This window comes from Notothenia rossii (assembly GCF_949606895.1).
Source record: "Notothenia rossii genome assembly, chromosome: 1".
NCBI classification, from domain to species: domain Eukaryota; kingdom Metazoa; phylum Chordata; class Actinopteri; order Perciformes; family Nototheniidae; genus Notothenia; species Notothenia rossii.
In genome coordinates, this window is record NC_136912.1 from 17,542,165 (window position 1) to 17,559,231 (window position 17,067).

The 17,067-nt window shown below is 40.1% G+C and overlaps 1 protein-coding gene across 1 annotated transcript; it reads left to right on the forward strand.

Annotated features, from left to right (window-relative positions):
- Positions 1-5,690: 5,690 nt before the first annotated feature.
- On the forward strand, positions 5,691-17,067 carry LOC307044468 (uncharacterized protein C4orf54 homolog). Its single transcript, XM_079689736.1, has 2 exons — positions 5,691-9,928; positions 13,067-17,067. Exon 1 carries the CDS (start codon positions 5,742-5,744, stop codon positions 9,906-9,908), a length of 4,167 nt encoding a protein of 1,388 aa, XP_079545862.1. The 5' UTR covers positions 5,691-5,741; the 3' UTR covers positions 9,909-9,928; positions 13,067-17,067.

Here is a 17,067-nt window from a genome sequence, read left to right on the forward strand (position 1 = left end):
TTCATAGAAAGAGGTTTTCTTCAAACAATAGGGTTGTTAGATGTCGCAGAAGGCCCTAACAAGGTGCTGACCTTTGCTGGAGGACCAATAGTTTATGAGCATGAGTGAAACCAAATACCCATTGCCAGAAGGGGGCAACCGTACGTGTCTGCCATTGCTGGCATAATTCATGACGGCTTTGCATAGCATTGCTGTTTTTAGGCTAGAGTATCTCTGAAACACTCAAGACACGTGCACGCTGAAACCAGAGGACGCCACGGCAAACAGCTCTTCGCTGTTTCTTTCTAGACAATCATCACCATATTGTGACATTTTACTCATGTTTTGGACGTCTGTACAAGTAAATAAACTTTAAACAAGTCTCCTTGTGATCAAATATCTTCACCAACAATTCATTTAGTAGGAAAGACTGTGATTTCTGTTGCATCTTTTTGTTGTAGATGAAGTTATAAAAGCAACTAAAATGACAATGAAGAGTATAAAATGTATGAGCATACCAAACTGTATTTGAAACATAACATACATAAAGAAGTAAATATATGAAAAGCACACATAAAAATGACAACTCTGATACAGTAGGTTCCACAAAAATAAATGATATGATTTTAGGGTGTGTGTATTCTGCTACCTAATAATAAATAAAATTGTCCCATTACCATTCAGTTTGTTAGTACAACACCAATACTCAGTCTCAACGGAAGTGGTACATTCATAGTAACTTAGTGGTATGAATGCAATGTAGTATTGTTATATTTCCTCTGTATATTTCGAAATACTGTACTTTCAGCTGCAGCACAGATCAAAAGGTGTACGATTATTTTACTTTAGTGACATCCGATGGTAGATTCAAGGCCTTACTTGTGGTGTTAACGGAGTCTGTTCAGTAATATAAACGTTTATGATGCATCGATTACAATTCTTTCTAACAAGTCTGCCATTTTAATTTGATTGGGACTTTATTTATTAACAATAATAACTTAAAAACCCTCTTCAAAGGGTGGCTTGTCGTCTGAGTTATCTGAGCTTTACACATTTAATTGGTGGTGCCTTGAGGCAATTGTAGATCAGACATGATATTGCTGTCTATAACAAATATATACATTACCTTACATTAAACAATTTGGCAAGTTTCCCTTTATCATTCTTTATGATATGATTTGATAAGAATGGGTTGCTTCTTTGAAATTCTAATATGTAAACATTATCAAACTAACTGAATCCTTCAACAGAGGGTCAGTGAAGGAGACCTAAATATTCACACTGATCATTTATCCTCCTTAACGGGAATGTCATTATCAGAGGTTTAGGGTGACCCCTCTAATCCCTAACATCCAGTAAACTAGCTCACTTATGACACTTTCAAATCCAAAGAGGACCTTTTAACCCTTTGAACCATGGGACCCCTGAGAGGAGGGGAAACCTAGAGAGGTCTGGTATTGCCTCACAGCAGGTGTTCAGGCACTGCAACGTCTCCAGTTCCCTCAGGAGTCAGGAGTCGTTTCAGAAAGTCACCGGCGCTGCTAGGTGGCACGACCTGACGGGAAACACAAACATTTCAAGCTGAAATTAGGGATATGTTCAACATGCCTGTGTTCGCAATATTATATAAATCCAGAGCAATCCATCATCTTTTTAACTTTAGTTCTCTCATCATTGTATTAAAGTTTTTTGTATTATTATTATTATAAACCCCTAGACATACAGGTCTACCTTCATTTGTGAGAAATTACAATAATCCACGGATATACATTATTTTTAGCTTGTTTCAACTCCTCATATAGTGAATGTCTATGTGCAATTTTTGAATTTAAAATAAAGTGTTGTGGGTTTGAACAGTATTTGGCTGCACAGCATGAGTTTGTAATGACTGCTGATATATTGTAACTAATTAACTGAAGCACACTATTTACAATATTCTTCCAGTTAAAAGGTACTTGTACTTTCCTACAAGTACATCCATTTCCTGGCACACATCAACCAAAACCAATACATAATAAAACAAAAGACATCTGTAAAGTCAGTATAATCGTGCTTACAATGCGTAATAATAACAATATAAATGATGATGTAATAACATCTCAGTTGCAGCAAATAAAATTGAATAATATACAATATTCGTTATATATTGAATAACAATTTTAATTTAATTACTGGTAAAAGAACATTGTTTGTTTTACTGAAGCAAAAGTTATTAGAATACTGTTTCCACCCCAAAAGAAAAAAAAAGACTCAAGTGCAATTGGGAATTTGGCTTAATAAATTGGAATCATTTAAAGAACTATGAGTTTAAGACCATTACATTTGTCAAACATTTCTTTCCACTTATTATTGTCAATACAACATTGAGATGGAATTGCAAAAATATTTCTATATTTCTTTCCCCCTATTATTGTATTTTATTCCTTTTGCTTAAACATGTAGTTTTCATATCGTGATCATTTTTTATTTTAAAGATGTCTGCCATCTGGTCAGCTCTTACTGAGTTGAGAGTCTGGAAAAACATTTTTAATTTAAAAACTGCAAAAATCTACAACATTTCCAGTGTTAAACTCCAGGCTCCTGAAGTGGAACCTATCAGAGTTTTTTGAATGCTTTCGAGCCGCCATGTAGACGAACGTCTGCTCTGCGACTGCATAACTGTCTGACCAACGCTTGTCAACCCTGAAAATCTGTCACTATAAAATCAACACTTGTTAACGCTGGAAGATTTGCTGTGTTACTGTTAAACTTATCCTTGTATATTTTTAGAGCAGGTACATAATTGTGTATGATGTATCAACCTCTGATGCGTTTGAGGGAGGGAGCGAGGGTTGAAAAGGTCTTCACACTGACTCTTCTTGTCATTGATTAATGGTGCTCATGATTTAACACCTGCTGTTTTAATGTAGCCACTGTAAGAAACTGATCTCAACGTGAGGGCTGTCCCTTTTTAAATAGCTGCCTAAATGTATCAGCTTTGTGGAGGTCAGTTTAAACTGGGTGTATGTTCATGTTTTGACACAGAAAGGAGATAATACAATCTTAAAAGGCTCTCACTTCAAGGAAATACATGCACTGATTTTCCACATTAGATTTATTCTGAAATAATGTCCACCATAATATAAACGAGGTGGTTATAAAATAATAAATGTTGATTGAAATCATGTTTTATTTTCATTTGTATCATCGCTATAAAAAGTTGAACGTTCGACTGAGAAAAGTAAATGAAAACCGAGTAAAACATGTATTAATAGGCCAGCACTGGTATGTCATTTAAAAGCGATTATGGGTATATATTTCTTTAATGTGAAACCTTAGCTTGAGCTAAAGTCATGACCTTTAGTAGTAATGCTGTTTATCTTTGCAATGCAGCAGAGGCACTCATACAGAGTTATCCAATCCTCAGTAATGTATTTTAGAAAGATGTATTGTTATATTTGTTGAAATACTCGCAGCCTGACATCAATCATTGAATCAAATGTTTCCTATACCCAACCTTTAAATATATTACACTTCAGTCAAGTAAAACTCAGGTAAAAGTCCTGGATTCATCTCATACTTTAGTAAATGATGATCATCAGCTAAATAGGCCTCTTAAAGTATCAAAATAAAATACGGTGTTCTACAGAAAAACACGATATCTTATACAGTACATCATTATATTGCTATAATGATGCGTTGATATACAAAGTAGCTTTTTATTGTTGTAGCTGCAGCTAGTTTTAAATACTTCATAAACTGTTAAGTATTTTAATTCAGTAGTTTCCAAAGCTAAGGACCGGCTTGAAAGGGTTGCAAGATAAATGTGAGAGGTCAATTGGATGATTAGAAGGGAGAAAAACTTTAAATTGTATAATTCTTCTTGGACTTTTCTGAACATTTTTCTAACAAGACACTGCCTGTTTGTAAGGGGACACAAGCCAAAAAGGTTAGAAATTAAAAATGTAATTTATGAAGGGACTACAGCCTTCAAATTAATCAAAAACAAAAAGTATAAAGTAGCTTAAAATGGCAACACATAAAGCACTAGTACCTCAAAATCGTACGTAAAGTTATAGTACAGTACCCTAGTAAATGTATTCGGTTTGTTTTGACCACTGCACAAAACATCTGATTGCTTCTAAGAGGCTAACACAAAGGGTAAAAGTGGGATTTGAGGGTGACAAAGGCTTTATACTGGTGGCCTCTGTCCTTGATAGTGCTGTCAGTGTGCCCTCCACACGCAGCAACTGTTAGCCCAACCCCTCCCCGCTGCATACCACCAATCTGGGGCCCCGTCCAGAAACAACACTTGTGTCTCCAACACTTAGACAGTGCTTTAATAACTGGATCATTACTGTGCGTGAGAGCATTAATCAGTATTGTCCCTGTTGCAAACTAAATTATTATCAAACACCCATCTATTTACTGTTGGCAAGGGAGACCAAGTGTCCCAATGGTGGTAGCAGGAACAAATCCTCAACAGATTAGACACAAAATCTACAGATGACTGCATGAACTTGTAGTAAATTCTTTGAGCTGACTGGCTGGTGGGGAATATTTTTCTCAATCAAGGAAAGGCAGCTGTGAGAGGGCAGAGCACTATGACATTCTCACATCTACAAACATTATGAGTGCCAACATTAAGAAGCTTAGTACATTGACCAATCTGTGCACACACACAGTCCTTGATATACAGTAACAATTTGACCTGTATGCAGGGGCGCTAAGTGTGTGTGTGTGTGTGTGTGTGTGTGTGTGTGTGTGTGTGTGTGTGTGTGTGTGTGTGTGTGTGTGTGTGTGGGGGGGGGGGGGGGGGGGCAATGGCCTGTACCCCCACTCCCCAATACCCTATTTCTGGTTCCGTCACTTGGACCACAACCATTTTCAAACCCAGCCTTCAGTTTGGGCTCAACTAAACACCTTGTGACTGCATATACCGCAGTTAGGTATATTTACCATTTGATGTTGCATTCAAGATGACTTCATGTGGTATAATAGTTTATAGAAGATATTGTTAAAGCGTCATAATCCACACCATGAAGTGCCTGTGCCCATTTAACTGACTGTATTATTAGTAGATTCAGTCATGTTAAGCTTATTTTATTATGTATTATGAAACACACAAATACCCTTTGCAATACTAAATAGTAGACTAACTCAATTGAAAAACTAAACTAATACCTTCATCAGTAAGTGCATTAATGCAACTAAAACAGATATACATGAATTATTGCTAATTGTTAAATGTTAAAATGACAACAGTGTGTCAAACTCACCAATACGAGTTTAAACTGTTTATATGGTTATAAACCAGATTTAATTTCTTATAAATGTTAAATAAAGTGTTGTGTTACAAAGAATTAACTCATTTGGGGATTTTCATTTCCTATTATTATTAAGAAATGCAACAATGTCTCTCAAATGTGTTTAAGCCGTTTTGAGGAATTGATATGGGGAACTGTTCTTCTAGTAATGGTGCTGAATTTTAGCACTTTTTGGAGGATAGTTGCATAAGACCTCGCTTTTCATGTACAATAGATATTTATAAAAAATATTGATTATAAACTTTTGAAAACGGTTTACAGCTTCACAACTGAGATAAATCATCGTTGGATTTTCATCGGGACTCTCTCTCTCTCTCTCTCGCTCTCTCTCCCCCTCTCTCCCCCACTCACCCTCCTCGCTCTCCGTCCCCCTCGCCCCTGCAGCCTACAGAGTTTTCCGTCCTGTGTCGCGGTAACATCGTAAACGAGGACCACCTGACGGTAAGACCGGACTAAATGGAAGCAGCGGAGGAAACTCTCACTTACCGAGATGACACCTTACTTCACAGGAAGCTGCTCCCAGAGGACAAGCATAAGGACACCACGGAGCAAATCAGCGAGGTGTCTAACTATGTGGACCTGGACATGAAACCGGACGGGGCGAAAACAGTGAAAGTGACTTTCACTGGCGAGGGAAACCAGCTGTCAGTTATCAAATGTGAGCATTCAAAGCAAGGGGAGCACGACGATGAGGGTGAAATCATTTCAGATGACTTAGTTGGAGAGAAGTTAGAGGACCCCCCCGTCCCCGAGCCTGTTTTTGGTGTGCCGCCTATGGAAATCAAACTTCCCACCACCGATCAGGAGAGTGAGGATCAGCGCCAGGCCGACCCCAGTGAGTGCAGTGAACCTGTGCGCAGTGAGAGCGATGAGCTCCAGTACACCGACATGTATCTGAACAGCAAGACGGAGTCTGATGATGGCACGAGCGCGGGTCTCTCCGACCAGTGCGGCTCCGACGCAGTGGAGGACGAGTCCCACTATATCACGACGCACGAAATCCAGCTCACCGAGCTCGACCACGATGTAGATTACGACCTGGGGCGAGGGACCTGTTGGGATTTTGAAGACGACAACCTTGTCTATTCTTTTGTGGATTACGCGTCTTTTGAAAGCGATGATTCACAGGAGGGGATTTTGATTCTGGGGGGCAGGAACCAACCGAAAGTGCAGTCAGGAGCAGTTGTCAGCAGCGAGCAGGATGATAGTGATCTTTGTGACTCGGACAAATGTGCCAGCTCAGATGAAAGCGTGTTCAAAAACCACAGTGGAGACGCTAATATGGGGAAAATTCATTTATCAATTAAAACTTCCTCCAGGGCTGTGAACGAACCTGTCTTTGACAACACGAAACACTTCAGAGACGGGAGCCACCTCTCGTTGGTGAGTTCTGGCGGCAGAGTGGGGCCCTTCATCCCCGCTCCGGGCCGTCAGCACCTTGCTTCCAAACTGGGACGGAAAGATATTAATGAGTACTCCAGCGGAGCGTCCAGTTCCATCAGCGAGCTGGACGACGCTGATAAAGAGGTGCGTAATTTAACCGCCAAGTCTTTCCGGAGCTTGGCATGTCCGTACTTTGACGCCATTAATCTTAGCACCTCGAGTGAGTCTTCTATGTCGGAATATGGGCTAAATAAGTGGTCAGCTTATGTGGACTGGAATTATGGAAATGTTTCACGGGGACGAGGGCGAAGCGTAATTTCGCACAAGACTTCCAGCTCAACTTTGGAAATGAATAAGACTTCGGACAGTAAGAGGCATTGTAAGTCTTTTACCGGCATGAAAGCTCAACAAACCAATGTGTACGCGCCGAACAAGAGAACGGCTTCGGAGCAATCATCCTCTTCTAGTAAAAATATCCAGCTAAACGATCCTGTTCAACGAAAGCAGCGTGGAGTCATGCTGAATTTCCGCTGCAATGTGAACGCACCCGAAAACAACAGACGGCCAAAATGTTCAAAAAAAGCACGATCCAATGAGGTTACTGGTACTGTCCTGGCCAGGTCAGGGTGTGAGATACAATATCATCAGACAGAGAGCACGAATGATACACACAAAAGAGCAGTTTTTGCATCAAGTCTATTGACCAATGTGCTTTCTAAAAAGATGCAGTCTGAGCAGGAGTGCAAAATGGAGAGGGGTGAACTTCGTGATAAACACCCAGCCCTCTCCCCAAGTTTTCAAATCAAAGACCAGGACAGGATGAAAGACAGAAGTCATGGGAGATGCTTTCAAAGACAGGCATCTGACTCAGGCTCAGACTGCACTGTTACTTCTGCTGATGATCAGAGCCTGGATGGCAGCAGACCTTGTTCCTGTGAGCCTTTAGAGAAATGCAACAAACCCCCAGATGATTCAGAAAAGAAACATCAGGGGCCTGTAAACGCATTGCTCGGCCACAGTGAGAGTAGTGCATTTAATCTACTAAGAGATGAGACAGAACCTGTGAATGAGGCTGAACCCACACCTACTACAGACACACAAAAAGGACAAGACAACAGCAGCATGCTCACAAAACTCCTTTTTGTTCCAAACTGCCAGCTCCTTTCAAAAGAGAATGATTGTACAGAGGATTCATCAAGCCGTCCACCTGTCATAGACCCATTGGCTGGCCAACTTAAATGTGAGAAAGAGTTTATCACAGGCAATAGTGGATACGGCAAAGAAGACAATATAAAGGGAGGAAAAACCCCTGAGATAAAAATATGCCTGAGGAGTGTGAAAGAAAATAAAGGCTGTACACTGAACATTGCCAACATGTTAACCCCAAAAATAAGTTTCAACACCATGAACACATTTAGGGCAGCAGATGAGGCCAAATGTCACGTTGTGTCTGCTACAGACAAAATCCCCAACTTTACCGTTAGAGACATAAGAGATAACAAATGTAAGTTTCAGACCCCCATATATCAGGTCAGAGATGTCCGTAAATTGGTAAAAAGTTCCTATCGCTTTGTTTCATTAGATCATATTGAGAGTAAATGTTCAACAGCAGCAGCTGATAGACTTGAGGCCACAAAGGAGCCGGTTAAGCATGTATTACCAGCTCCTATTGTGATTAAATGTCAATCAGTAAAAACAAATGTCAAACAACCAGCAGCTGAGGTGTCACAGACACAAGCAGAGGAGAATACACCATCACATTGCACCGCCAGTAGGGCGCCACTTGTTGTATCAAAGCACCCTGACCAGATAGACAATCAGCAAAAAATTGAAACCAAACTGACAAAACTGAGGCAGGAGAAGTTAGCATGTGAGACGGCTGAAAGGAGAAATGAGCCTAAAATACCAAAGCAGGCCGCACTAGAGAAGCTTAAAGCTGCAGTCAAAACAATGGAGCAGCTTTATGTTTTTGACAGAAATGAGTGGAAGCGTAAAACTCAAGCTCCACAAACAATCAGAGACAGCCATGTGATGTCACTTATTGCCAGGGAGGAGCATGGAGCCGAGGAGCTGGAGACAATCACTGACAGGACTCCTCAGTCTCAGGAAGATAAAGGAGCTCTGAACATCATACATGTTCCATATGACGATGAAACGTTTAAAACACAACCACAGCTAAATAAAACATTTAGCAACAAACGTGTCCTTCATTTGGGCAATAAGGCACAGGTCAGCATAAGTTCAGTCAGAAAACCTATTCCTCAGAGCTCTGCGCTGCAAACATCCTCAACAATGAAAAGCCCGAAGACACCAGTGGCTCCATTCTCTGTGAAAATAGAGCCTCCCAAACGCGGCCAGGTGGAGCAGGGAAAGGTCAAAATCATTCCCACTAATCCCACTGTCGTACCGGCCTGCTCCGACTCTGAGAACTATTTAACCATCCCGGGGCTGGGGTATATGAATCAAATCAAATTGCTGAATCAAGAGCATGTTTCAAGCCAAATCAAAACAGAGGACAGGAAGACAGCCGAGCAGAAAAGATCTCCGTTAATTATGGAGTACCCGACTTCAAGCATCTACCACCACGCAGCCACAACAGGGCCTCAAGCACAGCAGCAGGTGTTGTGTTTTTCTCCATCTGTCCCGACTGTGTCCCCTACAGGAGAGGCGTTCCCCCAAACCCAGCGCAAGATGCTTTTGGATCCCACAACTGGACATTATTACCTGGTGGATACTCCTATACAGGCCACCACAAAGAGACTATTCGACCCTGAGACAGGCCAATATGTGGATGTACCCATGTCCCATTCCCCTGTGGCACCTGTCAGCCCGGTGCCTCTCTCGCTGTCCCCCCTGGCCCTGAACCCAGGAGCATTCGCCCCCACCTACATGGTCTACCCAGGCTTCATCCCCTCGCCCACTCTGACAGCCCAGGCCGTGTTGCCACAGTCGCCATGTCACCCTGAGTATGCAGGTGCAGAAAAGGTCATATTTGCAAAAAGCCTTATGCCAGAAATGAATCCATCAGGCGCAGAGAGTGCGTATTACAGCGCAACAGGGGGAGCATCACAGGTGCCACTGCAGCTTCCTGTGAGTTTGGGATATGTGACCACCAGAGGAAGCGCAGCTAGCTCCGACAGGAAGCCAGTTATCAGCATCACTTCGCAACAAGGTCCAAGAATCATCGCACCACCCTCCTTTGATGGAACAACAATGAGCTTTGTAGTGGAGCATCGGTGACCAAACATCGCATCATACATGTAAGCAAGTGAGCACACACTCACATTTCCCTTTATATTTCTTCTCATATTTTCTGTAGTGATGCACACTACCTTACTATCAACTGAATCCATTAAACCCTAAAGATTAAATTGACTGCACTAATCACTGCTGTGTGATAAAGAAAGGTAGTCCCATTTAAAAATGTCTCTGATTGAAAAATTATCACAATAACAAAGATCAAATAAGGTTCTGCTTTTAATTCATCCAAAATTGGCATTTTTTGCAGAACTTTGCTTATGAGCTTGAACAAGGAGCTAGAAATAAGCATACATTTGTATTTGGTCCAGTTTCTACACCTGTTGATAAATAATCCATGCCCTTAATTGGCAGTGAAATTGATAGACATTGATATTTTGATGCCACCATTTGCTCTCATTTTGCACCAATCCCACAGGTCTCACACAGTTGCGTGGACCTGCGTAAAGATCCCGATGTATAACATGAGTTTTTATAGTTTTATATGTTGTAAATGATGCTTGATCGGCCGTACAGCTCGACTGCTTCAGCAGTGGCATGTCAGTGTTAATAGACATGCAGTAGCTTCATGACAGGTAACCTGACTCCACTGAGCATGCTGGGATTTTCAGCCTTGGCCCGGCGCGAGTCGGTTGAGTTCCTTTTTCTCTGCATTACACATCGTCGGGCTATTTTGATAGTGTGAGACGAGTTTGTTTACATGCTTTATTCTAAGTGTCACAAGAAATTATTACCGTCAGTGACACCTTAGTTATTCTTAATCAGCGTTAGGAATCAGTTAATTACTTGGATAGCATTGCAGCTCAATAACGTGTTTGTTCCGTGTTTGTGACATCTCATGAAAACTTTCCCCTGGCTTAATGAGTTGGAACATCCTTGCTTTTCTATGGATGACTCATTAACGGTCCACAGTTGTAAAGTATGTAGCTTAAAAAGTCAGTTTTATTCAAGTTATTGAACAAACTTAGCTGATGATACATTTCTTTGAGAATTGTTCTGATTCAGGGATTTAATTTAAATCATTGCTTAGTATGTTGATTATCTTGAATAACTATGAAATTGCTCTTGAAAGCAATGTTTCATTTCAGTTTCAAACTTGTGTCTACTCCAAATCAGGAAAATGTTTGCACTTAATTAGAAGCACTATGTGTTAGAAATCTAAAAACCGCAGTAACTGTGGTCACTTTGTTACTTGAGTCAGGCGTGCCATGCTCAGCGGTACTTTTTCAGTGTCAACATCCATCAGCTCCAGCTTGACATTTAGCTGCACTTTGTCAGCCTCTGCTGTGACTTGGGCTCAATGCTAGTTGGCTAACGTGCAATGCTTACCGACTGCAAGCTAACACATTTGCCTATTTACCAAACTTTTTTCAGTCTAATGGGGTTTTATCACTTGTTTTAAATATCTACTGCTCTTATACCATATAATGCACATTTTAATATATAGTTCACAAGAGAAGTTAAGTGACATTTGGAAAGAACAATTGTGCTTTTCAATGTCTTTAACTGTCACAAGCAGAGCTAAGATACATGCTAAAATCATATTTTGAATATATTTACCCACAATTTAACCACCGCAATTAGTACTCCCCCAATGTGTTTTGTCTATTAGTTCCAGATCCTGGTAGAACTCAAAAGGCAGCAGAAAAAGCAAAGTTTTACCTAATCATATTCTTTAAAGTTTCCCAGTACGGTTCAAGGTTCAAGGTTCAAGGTTCAAGGTTCAAGGTTCAAACTAGTGACTGCATGCATAGTGCTAGTAATCAAAACAACAATATGAAAAACTGTATTAGTTAATAATAAGGAAATATTTACAGCTGTAGTTTTATCACCATTAATGAATACAATATGTTCAATACTGTTGTGTGATTGATTCTGGCTATAAGTCTACAGACTGTGTTAGTAAACAGCTTTATTTGTATTTACTTGCACTATATCTGTTTTATTTGTTCTATGTCCTATATATATGTTGTACTGTTGGAGGAGCCTTTTTCATATCTACACTGTAGCTAATGTGCAAATGGCAATAAAGCCTTGAACTTAATTTAATTATGAATTATTTAAACAAGGGACATATCAAGTTTAATAATAGAGAATAATGTTCCATATTCTCCCTGCTGGTAATTTGTAATTATCTAGTAGACATGTGGGATCCATCTATCTGAACTCGAAGGCATTAGTGTTTTTTTTTCTAAATGGACAAACAGGCAGGCCAAAAATACAGAAAGAAAGAAATGCAGACATGTGGGAAGAAATACAAAAAGACAGACAGTAGTATTTCTCTCTCTCGTATTCTTCAAACAAAAACAAGTTATAAGTCATATACATACTCATATATCCTCACATTTACAATTAGTCACAGTCCATTCTCAGCTAACGTGTCAGCGCAATAATACAACTGCCTGAGCATGAGAGATACATGTCAGCTGGGTGCGTGGCAGGCAGGGGCTTAGTGTGGGGTTCAGTAGTGGTGTGAAACCAGGGTGTGTGAGTGTGTGTGTGTGTGTGTGTGTGTGTGTGTGTGTGTGTGTGTGTGTGTGTGTGTGTGTGTGTGTGTGTGTGTGTGTGTGTGTGTGTGTGTGTGTGTGTGTGTTTGTGTGTGTGCGCGCACGCCGATGGGTGCGTGCGTGCATGCTTGTGTAAATGGTGGGGATGGTGGGGGCGTTTACGTCGGTGGGACGCAGGGGCATGGCTGGGATAGTGATGCAGGAGGAAAAGGTCAGGCAATGTAAAGTATGTGTTGTGCTGATGCAGGGAGAGGACAGCTGCTCGGAGAGATCAGATGCTGCTGCAGCTCCAGCTTGGAAGAGAGTCTGCGGGGCTGAGATGGGGTCAACTTTTTATAGCCGCCTCCCCCTCTGCTTTTTCCTAAAGGGGGAGAAGGAGGTGGAGAGCACTTCTGACCTCCAGCACTCCTACGTAAACAAATCGAGTAGCGTACCCCCAGCATTGAATCGGCTGAATCTGGTCACCTGGTTCAGAACCAGGAAGTACAGTCGGAAAATGTACAATTGCTTAGAAGGACTTTTATCATTAACTGGACCAAAACTAACTCATGTTTCCTCCTCTGTAAATCCACCTTTTAATTGCATTCTTCTGACTTTAACACCCTTTTATGTCTTCTTTTATGTCACTTCTAGACATCTACACCGAAGGATCTGCCTTCATTCATCGTGAGGGCAGTTTTCACCCCAGCCACCTGCGATCTACTCCCCAGGACAACTTTCAGCCACAAACATTTCTGTCCCCTCTATGTTGTGTTGTTTATCATTGAAGCAGACATTTCTGGAAACTGTATGCATCGCAGCACTTTTTAGGGGTAAATGCAATACGCCATGTACTCTTGGCTGATGCTCTGCCATGTTGCTATATGTATCTGCTTTGTAATACTTTCCATTCAGCTGCTGTCTAGAACTTTTGAAATGCTGTTTGGGCCCTGCAACATGTCTATTCAAAAGGAAACAAGGCAGGCCTCTTCTAAAGATCTGTTTTATTTTCGGCCAAGCCACTATTTTGTTATTATGAATTTAATTTTACCATGTCTTTAAAGCGAGACTATGTAACTTTTTAAAGGCGGAACATATCCTTCACTTAAATATGAAAAGTTGGAATCATGAGAAATAAATACAATGTTACTGAACGCACTATAGTCAGGATAGGCTCATACCATCTCTATTGGCCATGTTAGCTAATAACTTGAGCTGTGTTACATATCATAATAGGATGTCACAGATAAAACTTTCTTTGTTTTACCAAAAAAAGCAAGCCTCTTTGCCCATTTGGTTACTCCAACACAATGAATAACTTGATTACAAAAAGCCATTATTAAGGGGGTATCGTTACAACTCGTACTTCCCAGAGATTTGTTCTGCATCCCAGGAAAAGCTTCGTACATTGAGTTAACATGGACCATGTTGAAAACCTCCTTTGCAAAAGTGACTGCACAGGTTTTGGGCTTGTATGGCCAAAGGCTCCCTGAATAGTGAAGGCAGGTTTCAGGGGGCTCAAAAGACTGGGGCTTCTGTGAGCTTCGTTGTGGGAGGATTCTGAGTTGGCCGCGGAGAACAATTTTATATTATCCTCATAGAGGTTCTGCCAAACTGTCAGATATCTCTGGAGGGCGAAGCAGGGTTTAGGCCAGGCTGTTTTCAGCGATGGATTACAACTGCTAACCAGGGCTAACAATATTGTTGGACCGTTGAAGTACCACTTTTCAGAACTCCTGAGCCTAACCGAAAGATCATCCATTGAAGAGGCAGAGTTATAAGTAACGGGGAAAGACTTTGATAACGAAGGTCACTGGTCACATGGCGTTGGCATTTATTCATTGACAGGAATTCTAGACACGGTCAAGATGTGGCCTCAGGATTGGATCTCTGCTTTTTGTTGATGTGGTGGTTCTGCCGGCTTTATCAGAACATGTTTCCAATGGGGGTCGGCCTCCGTCAGGGCTGCGTTTGCCATCTATCCCGTTTGTGATACTCATGGTTCTGATGCCATCTTAAGTTTGCAACATTCAGCTCTCATTGGAATAGTTAGCAGTCGAGTACGAAGCCTCTGGGAGGAGGATTAGCACCTCTTAATCCGAGGCAATGAATCTCAGCAGGAAACAGATAGACTGTTTACTCTGACTTGAAGTCCTTATAAGTCTTTACTCCTCTCTTCGTTTCTAATCTTATGGTCATTAAGGGTGTGTCAATACCAAAAGAACAATATAGAGTATTCAAGCGGCCGAAATGGGTTTTCTTTGGAGGATGGCAAAAAAACAGATAATCAGTAGAAAATGGTTGGTTAGATTGATGAATGGTTGGATGTCTGTAAAACAATCAACAGAAGACATATTTAATCAATGTGCCATGTTCCTGTCATTGCTTCTTGTGGCCACAGTGGCTGCTACTTATCAAAAGTTACATAGTCTTGCTTTAATTTGATAATTTGATATTTACTTACGTAGATACAACCTATAATATTGAAGACCATTTTCTAAGGAAAGGGACCATTGGTTTGCAGTGAATTTTAAATGCAGATTAAGAAGTAATTATCACCAAAAGTTCAGTCAAAATAATATATTTAAATGATGCCCATCTTAAATGGTAAAACATATCTGACATACTGTAGCTATGTATAATATCCTACTCTCCAACACTAATTTTCCACATTCACTTGAACATTTCCATGTTTTTTTATAAAGTTTGTGGCTGCTGTTCTACTTGAAGTATGTGAAACCTCTGTGTCACAACTCACGAAATACTGCTTATACTTGCACAACTTATATGCTGTATGAAGAAGTGATTGTTGATATTTTAAATAATATGTTGGAGATTTTTTTTATAAAAACACATTAAGTGTGTTGCTCGAATATAGCTGAGCTGAGACTGTAACAGTTTACTTAGGACAGTACTTCCTTAGTAGCGTTGGGTCTAAAGCCAGCTGAAACATATAGGGGATAACTTCCTCTATTGGTGTTGGTTCATTTTACACTTTTCTGTGTAACGAGACGGGAGTTTGTGCGTGTGCATCTGAATGTGTCCGTGTTCATGGCTGTAAGTTATGTATGGCATTTCAGTATTCTGTGAGCGTACAACAAGGAGTCATGTTACTTCACTGTAGACGGCAGCGTACAGACTGTGCATGTGTTGGGTGTGTCTTTACACTTTAAACACAGCAATGTCCGTTTCTCGGTTTTAACACCCTTGACCTCTAGTTGAAATGTGTATTTTCATTTAAATGACATATCAACTGATGACAAACATACTCATGCTTTCTTTAAAGTGATTCTGGGGTTATTTTTGTTTCCTTTTGAATAAGCAGTAGGACATTCTGCTAGACCCAGTTATACCAGCATCCCTTGTAGATTGGTAATTTTTTTAGCATGTTTCGAATCTAAACACACATTAAAGGTATTTGGAGCTGCTGGTCAGTCTATGTACCTTAATTCTGTAAAATACATGTTTTTAATGCATCTGTGACAACAGACTTTATATAAATTGCCCTATGAGTGGATTTTATTATATAAATTCATGCAGTGATTTGAAAGATGTGTTGACTGTGCAGTAGATTGGACATGGTTTGCTTTTTAGAGCAAGTTGATGTCAAAACATATAAAGCATTTTGAGGTGAAATGTAACTTAAAATGTACATTTAAATCATAAAACATTTTCTTCTTAATGAAAGTATATTTGATTATACCTTTAAATGAATGTGCGCCTGAGGCAGTTGAGAGCAGTGCAGATAAAACAGTTGTTTAATTTGATATTATGAATCTGTTTTGCAGAATTTTCTTTAAGAAAAGTCCAACCAGAAATGTTGCCAAGTTTCCAAGCAAAAGAAAAAAGTGGAATTATGAAGAAATCTAAATTGAGAGATATGATACAGTATACTACCTCCTTTAAATGTATGTGTTTGATGAGCAAGCTGTCCAAATGTGGAAGATAAAACACATTTTCTCTTATTTCAGGTGATTTATTGAAAGCACATATCCTTTTTAAACCCTGTGAAGACTATCATAAAAACAATTATTATAATTTGTAAGTTACAGTAAGCCAGTTAATCATATGTTGTCATGAACATAAAATCCACATGTATTCTATTAGTTCCTTTTAAGACCTTTGTCTGTGAATAATAATGTACTTAATGCACTTGGATTCTCACTCTTTGGTCATCAACATTGACAGCCATGAATGGCTGTAAACTCTGGTGATAGCACGAGTACTATATGGAATTGTTAATTGTAAAAATAAACATTGTTGCACTGTAACATAGATAATATAATTTGTTTAAAATCATTCTTCCAGTTGTCCCTTAAAAGAAAAACCTTCTGACGTTGCAGTTACATATTATGAACCGAGTGTATCGAGGCTTGATTTTGTAAAAAGAAAGAGCGTTAACGGAAGGTGAGATGGTCTGAGATAAGTGTATTTATGAATGTTCAAAGAAAAAGGGCGTGTATTTCAATGAGATGCCTGATGTCAACTGTGACTGCCCCAGAAAAGACAGAGGTCAGGATGACAGCGGAGAAATGCCTTGAAAGGAGAAGAGAGTGCTGCGCTTGCACTTATAAGCTGGAAAGTAATGAATATGATGAATGAGTGTAATGTAGACTGACAAGCCTTCATATGTTTGCAATAAATTCTAAATCGAG